The sequence below is a fragment of the Tiliqua scincoides genome, chromosome 8, assembly GCF_035046505.1.
Source record: "Tiliqua scincoides isolate rTilSci1 chromosome 8, rTilSci1.hap2, whole genome shotgun sequence".
NCBI lineage: Eukaryota > Metazoa > Chordata > Lepidosauria > Squamata > Scincidae > Tiliqua > Tiliqua scincoides.
In genome coordinates this window covers 19,201,754-19,217,203 of record NC_089828.1, presented here as the reverse complement: position 1 = coordinate 19,217,203, position 15,450 = coordinate 19,201,754, and the positions used below count along the sequence as shown (strand labels likewise).

At 45.3% G+C, this 15,450-nt stretch overlaps 1 protein-coding gene across 1 annotated transcript in view; it reads right to left on the bottom strand.

Annotated features, from left to right (window-relative positions):
* SEMA7A (semaphorin 7A (JohnMiltonHagen blood group)) overlaps positions 1 to 15,450 on the bottom strand; it is a 50,598-nt gene that overhangs the window by 21,210 nt on the left and 13,938 nt on the right. The window contains exons 2-5 of the mRNA XM_066635543.1: positions 4,414 to 4,547; positions 2,330 to 2,371; positions 543 to 638; positions 281 to 368 (exon numbers count right to left, since the gene is read on the bottom strand). Of these exons, the coding sequence (XP_066491640.1) occupies positions 281 to 368; positions 543 to 638; positions 2,330 to 2,371; positions 4,414 to 4,547 (360 nt within the window). The remainder of the gene's footprint in view (positions 1 to 280; positions 369 to 542; positions 639 to 2,329; positions 2,372 to 4,413; positions 4,548 to 15,450) is intronic.

The following is a 15,450-nucleotide window of genomic DNA, read 5'->3' as shown; positions in this document are numbered from 1 at the left end:
GGAGGGGAAGAACGTGGAAAAATGCAGACACTGCATATTAATGCAGACACAGTGCATATCAATGCACTGATGCAGTGAGATGCAGGATTGGCCTAAGAGCACATGGAACAGAGTGGCAATCAATGAGTGAGCATGTCAGCTCAGAGGGGCATCCCTTCCAATGTCAGAAAATGGAGGTGCAAAAAGATTCTTGGATTGCCCAAGTCAGCCATTTGGGATTGACAAAACCTGAGACAGACTATTGCCAGCTCCAGAGATGCCCACATACATTCAGACTTACCATCAACAAGGACAATGCCATTCTGGCTAAGGACAAAGGGGGCCAAGCCCCGGCCATCAGTTCTTGAACTCTTCTCCTGATTTACCTGCTGGAAGATAAAGGCAGCATTGAGTCATTGTCTCCAAGACTGGTTCTGTCTACTCGCCAGCATCTTACAGGTGCAAGTACCCAAGAGAGTGCCCCTACTCTCAAACCCTTCTCTTTTCATACAATCAGAAGGATCACAATGCCAAGGGATAGGACACCAAGCCCCATTACATACCCAATTCCAGCAAGTGGGACTGCAGGCATTGGAGCCACAAATCAACACCTTGTCCCCAGCCTTTTCCAGAAGTGTGAGATAGTTCTTGGCATCCTCCTGAAAAGAGAAGAAAAAGTGAAGACAATGGCAAAAAAAAGACGCCCCAACAGTTGTTGTCAGAAGCCCCAACAACTCTGTTTTCTAAATGGGAACTCTAATAGGAAGAAATGATTCCAAAGGTACAAAGCCTGTGAAGTTGGAGCTTCAGATTTTCAGGCAGTCAAATCCAAGCTGGCCTTGACATTTATGCAGGGCTGGCCCAGGACCTCCCAGCACCTGAGATAGCATGCTAAATACTGTTCCCTTACTTGATCATACACCAGCTGACTGCTGCTGCTTCTCCTCCAATTTGAACAGGAAGAGAAGAACAAAGCAGAAGAGGAAATGTGGACATCTAGCCCAGCACTCTCCTCTCCTCCACACATACTCTTCTGCCTAATTCCCATGTCCTTTTCAAATCCAGGGAGAGGGAGGAGCAGAAGCAGTGATGGATGCAAGTATCCCTCACCCAACTTGTGACCCAAGGCAACCATCTCAGCCAGCCTTGGGGATGGGCCGGCCTTGCATTTGCAGATTCGGTAAAGTAACCAAATGTGGCTTGAGGTCTAACAACTGCTAAGTACACAGGGCATTAGGGCATGGGAAAGAGAATGAACTAGACAGTGGTTGCCTCTCAGCACGCGAAAGGAGAACTTCACTGGGTTCAAGAGTGAGCTAGAGAAATATGTATCAATGTGCATGAAGATGAGGCAATGTGCTTTGCCTGAGCTTTCAGTTGTGGCCTGGGAGAACTGGAGTGTTCCTGACCACACAGAAGTCATTTTTGTGAAAATAATCATGACACTACCACTCAGTGGCTTACATGCGTCAAGCGCAGGCCTTACATACGTCAAGCACCACATCAAGTTCCTGGCATGACCATTTAAATGTCCTTGAGTGGCATGGCTGGGAAACCCCTCTGCTTTGTGATCTCAGAGAACTTGGCCAGTCAGATTATTTACTCTGACAATGTTTAGCTTGTTTTTTGACAAAAGACCCCAAGGTGGCATACTCTCTATACATGGAGACAATCACCCTAGAAATCAACACTTTAAAAAAAAATCCATAAAGGAACAGAAACTACACCATAATAATGTAATGCTGCAATCCAAATCAAACACAAGAAAATGAACAAATCGATCTATACTGGAGTCCTTTTTAAGCATGACAATCTTCATTAACCTGCAGGGAAGGGGCTAAATGAACCTCTCTAGTGAGAGAGCACCACAGACCACATGCAAGAACAGATAAGACCCACTTCTGCATTCACACCAGATGGAGATGGGAACAGACAATACTGTGCTAGATGGGCAATAGCTTGACCAACAAGATCTGGCTCACAAAACAGTTTCATGGGTATATCCTAAGGAATGATGGCAGAGAGAAATGCGACAGAAGGGCAAGCCATGGCTATTAAGACCCACTGAAGTAGCCTGGGAGCCAGGTAGCTAGCCAGTCAGCCAGCCACCATTTCTCAGTGCGTGGGGGTGATGTAAGCCTGCAGTTCAACCCATCCAGTCGCCCAAGGCTTTGTAAGGAGAAAAGGAGATTAGGTCCATAGCGAGATCAGTCCTGCATCTTATGTGTATCAGCTTAGGACTTGTTATGATAATTGGAGAAAGAGTACAGGAAAAGAGAGACATTCTTCAACAGATGTTCAACAGCAAACATCCTTTGACAGATGCTCAGAGCGATTCCTCCCAACTTACAGGGTTTCCGCATTGCGAGTGGACATCAGAATGGAAAGGCTCCTGAAAGAAAAAAGAAACATTTTTTTAATTCAGTATCCCTCTATGTTAGTGGTTCCCAACCTTCAGGATCCTGTGGTCCACTGAGGCAAAAACTGGAATTGCCATGGCCCATAGACAACCCACCCACCCCACAAAAAATACAATTAAATTTGGAAGTCTGAGGAGGAGTGCTTGGCGAGACATTGGAAGTGCCAACTGTAGTCGCTCCATTCTCTGCCCTCTCTGGTGATCCATGGGGGAGCAGTCGCTCAGCGAGACACTGGAAGTGCTCAAAGGCAACCATCTTTTCCCCCCCACTTCACAGGGTCTCATGGACCACCTGTGATCCACAGACCACAGTGGTTGGGAACCACTGCTCAGTGTAGACGTTCAAAGGTCCACTGCCATCTACCATACAGAGACTGCAGTCAGTGCTGTATCTAGGAAAAATGTTGCCCATGGTAAGCACTGAAATTGTGTTCCTGTCCAAACAGAGAAGGAGAGATCATGGGGTAGGAAGCCAGCTCTGTTCATCCCACCAAGTGAATTTATTCAGCAGGCTACACAGAGAAGGGGAGATGGGGAAGAAGTCAGTTCTGTTTCACCAAGTGAATTTATGCAAAAATCTGTGGATGCAAAGCCCCCCTAAAAAAATGAAAGTGTTCATTTACTTCTTTTTAGAGGTTCCCTGAAACGGGTGCACCATTGGCTGTGGTGGAGAACCGTATCATCAGTAGAGTATAGGTAAGTCCATGCCCAGTGCCCCCTTTAAGTGGCACCCAGGGCAGGTCTCCCCAGTTGCTACACTCTATATACACCACTGGCTGCAGATGTAATAAAGAAGGGCAGGAAGACAGTCTATATGGCATGGATCCTATTACAGTGAAGACAAGCTTTAAATACTGGAACTTGTGTGCACTGGAACAGCCAATGCTGGAGATTAAATAAAGGGCTGATTTTTTTTTTCACCCTGCCTGGTTTATAAATAGAGATGGTTTTGCCCATTTTCTTAGGAGGAGGTAGCAGCAGAGCAGTCACAATAATAGCCTGTGCTCCCCTCTCCATAGCCATCCAAAGTGAAGACAATTGGCCCTCGCTCTGAATTGACTATGTTTGCCTTCAGTGACATTGCCGCAGTGTCAAATCTGATTGGTTATTTAACATGGAGACATCCATCACATTGAAAAACATGGTTCACAACTGATTGGTTATTACACTGCGAGGAGGCAGAAACCTCAGTGGTGCTGGAAGTCAAGAGCTGCCCAGAGGGCTAGTAAACAAAGGTTAATGGGCAAAAAAAGCATAGTAGGGAGTCTCTTGGGGAACATAAATGTGTTGCCAATCTGAAATCCTCCCTCTTGTGCTGAAACTGGTCACCTGTGAATATTTGACACAACCCCATTTGTAAGTGAAATTTCACAGAACAAAAAAGGTATGAACACTTTACTGAGCACATACAACTAGCTTATGGAATTCATTGCCACAGGATGATGTGGCAGTTACTAGTTACCATTTACCAGTTACCATTTACTAGCATAAATGACTTTTTAAAAAAAAATGATGGTATACAGAACAGAAACAAATTAATCTATGAAGCTACAAGAGCATTGGCAGAGGCAAATCCAACAGCCAATGCTGGAGATTAAATAAAGGGCTGATTTTTTTTTTTTCACCCTGCCTGGTTTATAAATTCCCACATGGCATCTGGCTGTCCATGGATGAAGGATGGAACCTCAGGGATTAGCAATCCGGTTCAGAGTGGAAATTATTATATTATTGTACTCGTGCTTACCACAGACCCAAGAAAATTAGCAGCATCCCCTGAAATTGCCACAGGGAAATTAATCACAGAAAAACCTTCCAATTTTCCAGGCCTACACCCAAGAGAACCAATTACTTGGAGTTTGCGGAGAATGCAATGTGCCACTGGAAGCATTTCAGGTAGAATTTGGTTAATTATGGTTAAGGAAGGATTGGCTCCATGAAAAAATCTGATTTAAAATGACAACTCCTCAATCCAAACGTGTTTTGAGGACATCAAACTGTGCCCTGCATTGTCTTACCGTGTAGCTGATCGAGGTCTGGAAGTCATGGTAGTAGAGGTTGTCTACTGCTCCTACAAGAACAGAAGAGGTCCCTTCCTCATGGTAAAGCACTGCATGGTTGTCTGTGGTGTTAAACAGGAATCGTTTTTCTCCTGTAAAAACACAAAGCGAGCACAAGAAAATCAACACCATCACACCAATTCCGGAAAGACAAGTTCTTCTGGCATTCCATCCAGAGACATCATCATAAGGCTGGTGACAGGGGATCTGGTGCATATTGAACCTGTGAGTCTGACTAACTCTTGAGTGAATGCTTCCAAGGAAAGCAGCTGGAAAAACCAGACTTGGAGCAGGTTGCAAATTGTACAAAGTCATTTCCTCGGCCAACGTACTGCCCAGTATTTTCAGAAGATGGCATAACCTGTTGTCCTACATTCCTTTCTTAGGTGACTTGCTGGGTAACAGCTGAGGATGGTTGGCTGATGTCACTGCATTTTTTGAATGATATGCCTGTCAGAGTTTGGAGACAGTGACACAGCAATCATTGGAAGAAGGGGATAGGAGTGTGCATGCATATGTGTGGGTGTGGGTGTGAGAAAGACAGCAGTTTCAGTTTGAAAGAGAAAGAGTTGTGGACTGGCTGAAGGTGAAGGCAGAATCTTGAAGGTGAAGGCAGAAAACTGATGTAGGGTAAAGGATCTTGTACTATCTTGTAGGAGAGACTTTTTCCTTTCACTTTTGTGGGGCAAAAGGGGCTTGGGTAGGCCTAGACCCAAGACAGTGGGTTGCCACTGCCTGCATGCTTCCTTTTTTCCTTCAGGGCACCACTGCCACTCCTCATCTTGGAACTCCCCATTTAAAAAGGCCAAGCTGGAGATAGAAGCATGTGGAGACAAAATTAGGGAAGTGTCCTAGAAGGTCTTCCAGGAGACTCTCTAGGTCAGCTCTCTACTCTCAACTCCACACTGCTCCCCAAGTATTGCCTTTTTAAAATGGGGAGTGCCATGTAGAGGAGCAGCAATTGGCACCAGGGCTAGAGAAAGGGGTAGTATACTAAGAATTAGAGGGCAAGTGTGGAGCACCCACCTACTCTCACTAATGTTCCACCTGAATCAGCTGTTTCATAAGTCCACATGAGCAGGCTGGTCTTGCACTTATGCTCTGATTGTGTATTTATGAACAAGGCAAATCTTTAAAAGACAATTTGCACCTTCAGTGTGGTCTCAACCAGATGGTTTTTCCTGTAAGCAGGACCTCATAAGCAGTAATTTAAAGTCACATCTGTTTTGACCCTCAAAGGGAAACACTTTCATGCCAAGGCATCTTTCCACAGGTATCTGAATATTTTAATATCCTAAATGGATGTGGCCTGAAATGACTGCTGAATCATCCTGATGCAGAAGCTGTTGCCCTTGTGCTTGTTTCTTGTGGAGCATCTTCTTATTCCCCAACTGACCAGGGAATACAGCATTCAAACATTAAATAAAGTCATTAACTTTGAGCCAATTCGTTAGGCCGTGGAGCCCACCTGATTCTGAAGATCAGGAAATTCAGGAGTTCAGGTGATGACCCTCCTCCCTTAACCAATCCAACAGGGAAATGAGGGTGAATGTCCACTGGCTCTAGAAAGTGGGGTCACACCCATCCCTTTGTGCACTTGCTAAGTCAATGTCAGAGGCATGTGATGCTTTTCAGTGGACTTGCCTGCTCACCTTGCTGCCAGGACTAGGGTAGCATGAGTACGTAGAAGGGGATCGTACTCAGTTGGTCACATCAAGGTTTTTTGTTTGATCTTTCATTTGATTTTAACACCCTTACCAATCTTTGCTGTCCTCCTCTTTTTTCCTCCTCCTGCTAGCTGATTAGTGCCTTTTATCCTATGTACTTCACCTGCCCCACTATGTTGATTTTTCAGTTCTCGTTTTCATCAACTTTTGCTTTAACTGTCTGGTCTCAGTTCACTGGGGAAGCAGCAGGTCACCCCATCTATCAGACTGCCTATATTAAGCTTCTGCTTGATTTTAGGTCATTTCTGCCCAACGTTGCATATACGCAACAGGGATCAAATGTGTACATCTGTGTGCTGGGCAGAAATGGGTTAATGAGAACTGCCAGCTTTGAAGGCTGTCCATTAATAAGGGAGGAAGACATTAACAAGCCAGCTTCTAGTCCAGCATCCTGTTTCCCACATTGGCTTGCTAGTGGTCTCTGAATAGCCCATCTGTCTTCTGCTGTTGCTTCCCTACAACAGGTACTCAGAGACACAGAGCCTCTGAACCTGAAGGTTCCTGGAGGAGAAGGTGGACCTAAGAAATCATGGCTAGTAATCATGCATAGATAAGTGCTTTGTGAATTTGTCCAACCCCCTTTTAAAGCCAGCTAAGCTAGTGGCCATCACCACATCTTGTGGCAGCCAGTTCCACAGGCTAATTCTGCACTGTGTGGAGAAGCATCTGCTTTTGCCCATCCTAAAATCTTCCATCAAATAGTTTCACTGGATGACCTGGTTCTAGAGTTGCAAGTGACAGAGAAAAATATATTGCTATTATCTTCCCAACACCATCATTTTATAAGCATCAATCACATCCTCCTATTTTAGTCACTTTTTTTCCCCTCACCTAAAGGGTCCCAACATTCAAGTCTTGATTGTAAAGGACATGCTCCAGCCCACTGATCACTTTGCTTGCCTCATATCAAGCCTCTGTTAAAAGGCACAAAAGTCTGCCAGCCTGTTTTGTTTTGTTTTATCTTTCCAACCAATCAGCTACTCTAGTTGCACCTTTCTGCCTTCCAAAACAAAACCATATTTTGTATTGTCTAGTGCTTGGGGAATGAGAACAACAAATCAATACTATGGAAACCAAAGCCTCATGCACACATACACACCACACACCCCTTCTGCCCAGCTGCACATTTTGGCTCTCTGGAGGACATGATATCATTAGGCATAAGTGGCAGCAAAGCCCTTGGGCGCATGACTCACCCATTGAGCGTTGATGAGGGGAATCCTCATTATGGCAGTCTATGATGTAGTATTTGTTACTAATCATTCACTCTGAGACTTTGCAGTCTTCCTAATTCCTCTGCTGGAGGTTCAGCTAAAGGATATAGCAAGGTGTTCAGCCCAGCAAAGATCTCCAAGCTCCATTCGGCTGCATTGGTCGAAGATAATGTCACCCCACCCCCACACAATCTGCCATTAGCAGATTTTTCCAGTCCTTAATGCCTTGTTTTCATGTGCCCTTCATAATCGGGATGCACAGCTGGCTACATTTGTTTCCTACATTTATATGAAGTCTTCCTGCCCAAGCACAAAAGGTGGTTTACCGTTTCAGGGGACGGCTCGCAGTCTAGCAAGCCAGCAAACTAAAACCCTGCAGCTGCCACATGGGAACATGAGACTTATGCACTGTCCGCTTATGGTTGTAATGTTATCGCACAGCTAGTGTGTCATTTCCAAAACCACAAAGTGAATTCACACTGTTGGGAGCAAAGTCATAATTCATCACAGTTTGAATGATGAGTACTGGGTATTTGAGGTGGCCGCATTTTAATCGGACGCTACGCTGACACGCCCTCACTGTTCCATTAAGAGCAAAGGGTGAGTTAGGGAAATGTATACATGGAAGACTTGAAGAGCTTTGGCCTGACTTATCTGAAGGGCTACCTTGTTCTGGACATTATATGGCAAATTCCTCCCTCCCTCCCAGCCCTAGTCTTGTTGTACTGCATCTCAGTTACTTGGAAAGCAAACCCTCCATCACAAATTAGAGGGATTTTCCAGACATAGTAGATTAAAGAATGTGGAAGTGAACAGGGCCGGTCCATCTAGACACCTAAGAGACAGTGTCTCAAGTGGCAGATTGGCAGGGTGGGCACCTGTGTCTGTCTGCTCATCCACTTGGATTCAAAAAGTACAAATGGAATAGAGCAGGAGAGTGGTGGGCTAGAGTGTCTCTGACACTTCCGCCCACTGCTGTCCTCTCATCCACCCTTCCTCATCCAGTCCATTCCCGTTTCTCATTGGAGAGAGCGAAAGGAGCAGCAGCACTGACTGTAACCGATAGACAGCCAAGTAAGGAGGGGGTGGCATTTGGGAATGCCATCCCAGGCACCAGGAGGCTGCCCCAGGAGGGAGCCGCTGAGCCTGAAGAAATTGTATCTCTCACTCTAACAACATTTAGCAAGTCATTCTCAAATGGTAAAAATAGCAACAGTGGTTTTCCGGAACCAAAATATCAGAAGAGCAGGAAGAATGGTTGTGCCAAACCAGCATAGCCAAAAGATTCCTGACTTTGAAGGCAAAGCAAGTATAGCATAGTAGATATAAGACTGAGAATTAAGACTTCCCATATTCAAATCTTGCCTTTCTTTCTAGGTGGTCTTAGGCACTGTGCTCCAGCTCAGCCTCAGCTGCAATAAGCAGATAACAGCTTTCCCACCATATAGGGCTATTGTAAGGACAATGTGGAGATAACGTACATGAGGCTCTCTGTGCATTTGCACTGTATGAATGCTTGGCATTATTAGATAAGGAGAAACAACTGATACTGAGAGCCTGTTTTGGAGGGGTTTGGGCAGGGAGTAGAATGAAAGCCTTTGTTCTGCTGTATGGAGACTCTGGGAGTTCAGGCACAAGGCTGGACAAAGGGCATTGCTGGTGGCAGAAGGGGAACAGAGTCAGAAAATAAACTAATCACTTGCACATGGGCACCACGCTAGTATGGGCACAAAGGTCAGGCAGCACACGTCATCCGGTCTCAGAAAGCACCAGCATATTCCATGAAGAAGAGAAGGGATTTGTGGATTCACTGTTATGGCACTACAGACCCGTTTATTGTTTCCTGGCCTGCAGCAGCCAAGCCCGAGCAGTTGTCTGACCTCGCTTCCCTATAACCGCATCCATTTACAGCACGCTGGCTGGGGTGTCAAAAAGTCCCTCTCTGCCAGATTGTCAACACCGTGTTCTTATAGAAAATAAGTCTGTGGCAGAAATTCCAGTCAACTGACCCCGTACTAAGCCAAGAAACCAAGGCACTTTTTAATGCCCGCATTCCAGAAACACAGCAGTGAATGCTTGGCAATCTAAGCATTGCCAAGGGGGGCAAAGGGGGGGGGGTTTGAAGATCGACTGGAAGCAAAGTTCTGAGAAGACAGCAACGTTTTGCTGGGTGTGCAAGATTTAACTGTCACTGAGGGCCACTTCATCACCCTTTCAGTCTGGGGGCTGAGGTTGATCACCAGCTAATGCTGACTTAGCCACACAGTCAGGTGCTGAGCTGGAGGTCATGTGTGCATCCGTGCCATCTGTGGAAGCCCATTTTGGACACGTGACAAAGCACTCAGAGCCCAGCGCCTACACATGACAGCTGCTTCTGTGGAAAGCCAGAAGCTCCAATTGTCTTGTCTTGGCAAGCCACAGACTTAAGAATAGCTCCTTGCCCAAAGGAAAGAATTTTACCACCCTTACTGCTGGGAATGTGTGAGCCAGTGCTTTAAGCCACTACTTCCTTTTAGAAATAGTAATGGGATGAGAGCCTTGAGCAAAGCTGACCCAAGATATCCTGCAGCCTGAAATTATTAACAGTATTTATATACCGCTTTTCAACAAAATTTCACATAGTGGTTTACAAAGGGCGTGGTCCTAGCCAACTTCCCAGTACCAAGGTAAGGACAATGCAGCTCCGAGGTAAGGGAACAAACACTGCCTTACTTTGAGGAGGCCTCCGTGACTGCCCCCCAACTGCAGAATGCTGCACATGCCCCACTAGCATAGCTACGTCAGTGCTGGAAAGTTGGTTAGGATTGCGCCCAAAGTCAAATAACTAAGAGCCCAATCCTATCCACACTTTTCTGGGAGTAAGGCCCATTGACCATAAAGGGATTTACTTCTGAGTAGACATGCATAGGATTGGGCTGTAAATTAGCACACCAAATGCCGCATCTCTTGCTCAGAGGCATACCTGCTTCCTCTGCTCCTCCTCTCACTCTGGCTTCCAAAAGGAAGAGTAGAACAAAGTGAAAGGGGAGAGAAGAATAGTGGGCTAGAGTGTCACTCTCCTCTATAAATGTCTCCAAAATGGGATATATTTTGTCTCCAAAATATATTGTCTGTGGTGTGGAAGGAATGTTGTATTTCTACATGTGATGACCAGCAGAAAAGCCACAACCATCTGGCATGACAAGGAGCCCATTGGAAGTGCCCTGAAACTTCAGCAGTCACAAATTCTCCCTCTCTCTCTCTCTCAGCAGCTGGCATGTGAAAATATGTGTATTATTGACATTCTACAAGAGGATTGGCACATAGGTTCTCTTTTGGACAGTCCAAAAGACAGCTGCACGCTATCCATTTATGCTGGCTCATTGCTGAACGGTTCGTGTCTGCCGTGCGCGAGCTCTGTGCAAGCTGAGGAAATTAAAATCACATGGTCTGTTCAAGGCTGAACCTGCTCACCCTCATTAGAAGTTCATGCAATGGGGCTTTTGTATGGCCACATTTTAAGTATAGGCTACACTGACATCTCATCATTGTTCTTTCAAGAGCACGTGGAGAGTTAATAGGTAGTGGAATGTTTTGATGTGTAGGAGTTCGTCATGACACACACCCATTATAGTCATGCCCCATGTTGTTGACTATACAACAGCAAAATATTGACTTTTTGTTCCTTCATCAGAGGGTTCTCCTACCACTTATTCCTGCTTTTCAAACCATTGTATAAATGTTGAAAAATAAAATTACAAAGCACCTTTAGAAGATGTTTATTAGAGTGCTAGCATCTGCTTGGTTGCCCAAAAGTTGGTGCCACTGGGTTCATTAGAACTTACTAACATATATTTGCATAAGAGTGTAGCCTTAAGGGAGCTATATACTGGCATTCAGACAGCCTTTCTTAAGAAAATAGCTTAGATCAGTGCTTCTCACACTTTAAGCACTGGGACCCACTTATTAGAATGAGAATCCGTCAGGACCCACCGGAAGTGATGTCATGACCAGAAGTGACATCATCAAGCAACTGGATGCTTGATGAAAATTTTTGAGGAAAATTTTTTAGCAATCCTCGGCTGAAATCCTACCCACACTTACCCAGGAGAAAGCCCCACTTAATATCATTGTTAAAAGCATATACATAGTAGCCTGTTAAAAGTACAGAGCTGTAACATTTCCCCAGATGCAGTCACATGCCATGGTAGCATCAAGTCTAATATATTAAAAATAAAATATTGAAATGAATGGGGACCCACCTGAAATTGGCTCACGACCCACAGTTTGAAAAACACTGGCCTAGATATTAACAGATGCCTCTAGGCAAATTTTCCAGATTCCCTCCTGCTGAACCCAATTCTTTGTCTCAGCTAGGGTCCTTTGAATAAAGTTTCTAAGGCAGCATCTGAGTAGTTCTGCTGAGGTCTCCATTTTTAATGGAGAAGAAGTCCCAGAACTCTGTTCCCACCATCTCTGCCCTTTGACTATATCCATGGTTAATACACAAGTTTGGCCCCATATATCTGAAAAGCTGCTGCCTCCCAGATTCCATACTTCAGCTCTGAGACACTGCCTCCAGGGGAACGAAGTAAGGGCTCAATCCTATCTAACTTCTCAGTGCCAATGTAGCCACAAGGCAATACAATGCTCCCTTATCTTGAGGAGGGCCCCATGACTGTCCCCCAGCACAGGATGCAACGCATGCCCCTTTGGCATGGCTACATCAGCACTGCAATGTTGGAAAGGATTGGGACCTATGCCTATCTCAGCACCAAGAAAGACTATCAAGGGGTTTCTAAACCTCCATTCTATATCAAAACATTTTAAATTTCCAATTTGGGCACACAGTAGGAAGAACATTAATACAAAGATGTGCTTGCTGAATATAAATATGCTCAGTCTGCACATTTTTCTGAGATAAATAGCCCTTTTCATAGGTTCAAGCAGAGTGTAGAATTAATATGTAAAGTGCAAGAGGGAGCATGTCTGCTGTCTCTGCCTCCAGCCTAGTTTTTTTCATCAGCTGTGCTCAGTGCCCAGAGCCGTTATGCATAATGTACAAGCTGTAGGAGCACAGATTCTCTGTGCAATTGAGACCCTGCATTCTGCATGGCAGCAGGCTGCGCACATACAGCATATACATGCATAGTCTTTATGCAACCAAGTCAGGGACAGCAGGTGTGATCCCTGTTTCCACAAGTAATTGTATGCGCTTTTCAAACATGTGAAGCAGATTAGCGTGCACAGATCATCAGTTGGGCTACAAGGCTGACTCCCAAAGAAACATAAATACAATTGCTAGCTTGTTGGTGCCTGATGGCATAGGCAGCTGTACCCTTGCTGAAACTAAGCTGGTTTCAGTATGGTCAGTGCCTGGATGGGAGACCTAGGTATGTCACTTGGAGCTCCATAGGAAGAGGGAAAGATGGAACTGGGGACAGAGACGTCACCACCTAACATACTTCCATGAATAGCCAAGGGATGCTCATACACCTATCAGTGTGATGCTAGTCTCTACCAAGAGGTACATCTGCAGGCCAAATGCTGAAGTTATCCTTTCATTTGGAAAACTGCTTGATTATATTTTGGCACTAACTACTATATTCAGCCAGACTACTGATTTTTGTGCCTTACTCTTGTAAACACATTCCGAACTGTGGTTCACCTCGAAAGTTTACATTATGAGATAAAGTTCACATTGCAAAAACACCCTGGAAAAAATAAATAAACAAGGTCATCCACTGTGAACCTCAACTCCCAACTTCTACGTTTCAGACTGCCAACAAAAGCTTGCCATTGATTTAGATATCACTTGGCAACGCTTGGACCCGGCCTGGATGTAGCTAACAGAGTGGTGAAGGACACACTTGGTTGAAATTTAAACTGTCCAGACTGGGTACTGGCACTGGATAATGAAAGAGGTTTAAACACACTTATAAGACCATTTAAACAATGGCATGGGGCGGCCACATTTGGATTACACAGTTCTGGCCATTATTATTATTATTAACTTTATTTATTTCCCACCTTTCTCCCCCCAGGGACCCAAAACGGCTTACAACAATGGTTAAAAACTTTAAAAACATAATTTAAAAATTCTCAAGCATCATTAATCTTTATTAGCACCCAAAGTGGCATGCCATCGAAATAAGCAGACGTAACAAGATCCATCATATCTCAAGATATTGTTGGATGGGAAAAAGTGCTGAAGACGGCAGCCAAACTGATCAGGTGCTAGAACACCTTCCTTATTAGCAGGGCAAGCCCATCTATGAGGTCAACTGAAGCAGTTGCCTCAGGTAACAGATTGGTGGGGGGGCCACCCATCACTGTTTGCCTCCACTGCTGCTCCTGTTCCGTCCACTCCTTGAATTGGGAAAGAAGAGGATGACAGGGAGGAAGAGGAAGTGCAAAGGGGAGGAGGGTTCCAAAGTCGAACACTGGAGAGCAAAGTCAAGGTTGACACATCAATAAGTAAAGAGGAGGCAGCACATGTTGGATGGTCTTGGGCTGGCCCTGCATATGAGGAAATGCTATAGTGTTGGGGGCTTTTGAGTTTAGAAAGGGGGGCAGAAGGATGGCGTTTTTGAGGTTATGTCCAGCAACATGGTACTGGAGGTCCTGAGCCAAAGCCTCGCATTGCAACTCTCTCCCCCAATGGTGCATTGGGTGCTATTACTGCTACAGGTTCTGAGAGTTCAGAGCTAGGCCTGGCCAGGTGGTGCCAGAGTTTAATGAAGCTGGCCAACCTCCAACACAATGCTTAGTTTGGAAGGGTGGAGTATTTGAGACTTGATGTTGCACTATATTATTTTAACTGTATTTTTAAGTATATCTCAGACGCGGGCAGCCTTTTTCCACCTGATTCATCATTTTCTATCCTCCAAGTCTAGACTCTAGACAGTGGCTTATACAGAATTCTGAGACTCACCACATTATTTCAATCTAATCCGATGTGCTGCGTCAATTATGTGGCTACGGATGCATCACCATTCATGAGCCGGGGGGGGGGAATTGCTGAAGAAGAAGACTTCATATCAGCACTGTTGTGTTAGCATGAAATTGATACTGTTAATTATCTGTGGCATTGGGGTCGATACTGGGTTTCAACAGGAAAAAGTCAGCGTTCTTCTGATCAATATTTTGGCTTTACAATAGACCTGGAGTCTGCCCTGCCTGCACCGGTTTTTCTTTTAACTAAGATCATGCTGCTGAAATGCCTCTATCTTTCATAAGAGTTCATATTCCATACATTCTTTTTTATGCTTGTCCAACTGGCTCCAGGCGTGAACGACTTTCCTTTTCTGTTGACAAGTTACTCATGACCCCAGCAAGACTTAAAGATCTTTGCAGTGGCTGATTTCCTGCCTGAGTAACCCTTGGCTGACTGCCTGACTCAAAACCACATTTTTTGTAGACTTTTTCAAAAGGCGTCTTTGTGAGTATGCATGCATTTTCTCAAGATGTGTAATATTGTTGATAAAGAAAAGAACTGCATGCCCTCCTGACATTTCCCTAAAGCATTTGGGGAAGGGCTATAGCTTGCAGAAGGCCCCAGGTTCAATCCCTTAGGTTTCCAGGTAGGGTGGATAGGGGGGCCCCTGTTCTGGTAAATTATCAGGGTTGGCATGATGGATGGGCCCAGTTAGGTGGGCATGGGTCCGTGGGCAACACCTGCTCACCCAACTCCTTTGTGAAGGCAGTGGCGGTACAGGTTGAGCAACAGTAGCCACACCCTACTTCATTGGGCAAGAGGAAGAATTCAGGTGCGCATTTCTTCTTCTCTCCCTTCCCCCAGAGGCCAGTACAGCCAGGATGCTCTTAGCAGTGGCAGGATCTCGGTATGGGAAAGAGATGCCCAACCACTTTTGTCCTCCTCATTGCCATGCATGCCTGCCTACCTGCCTGCCCACCAGTCATTGGAGAAGAACAGAAAAGGGAGGAGAGGAACAAGCAGGGGATGAGGGGATGACTGGTGGGTGCTAGACCCCCATCTCCTGCTGCACATTCAGGGCCCCCATACTTGCTGGAGTCCAATAGACTCTTGGGTACCAGCAGGTTTGGGGCCCCAT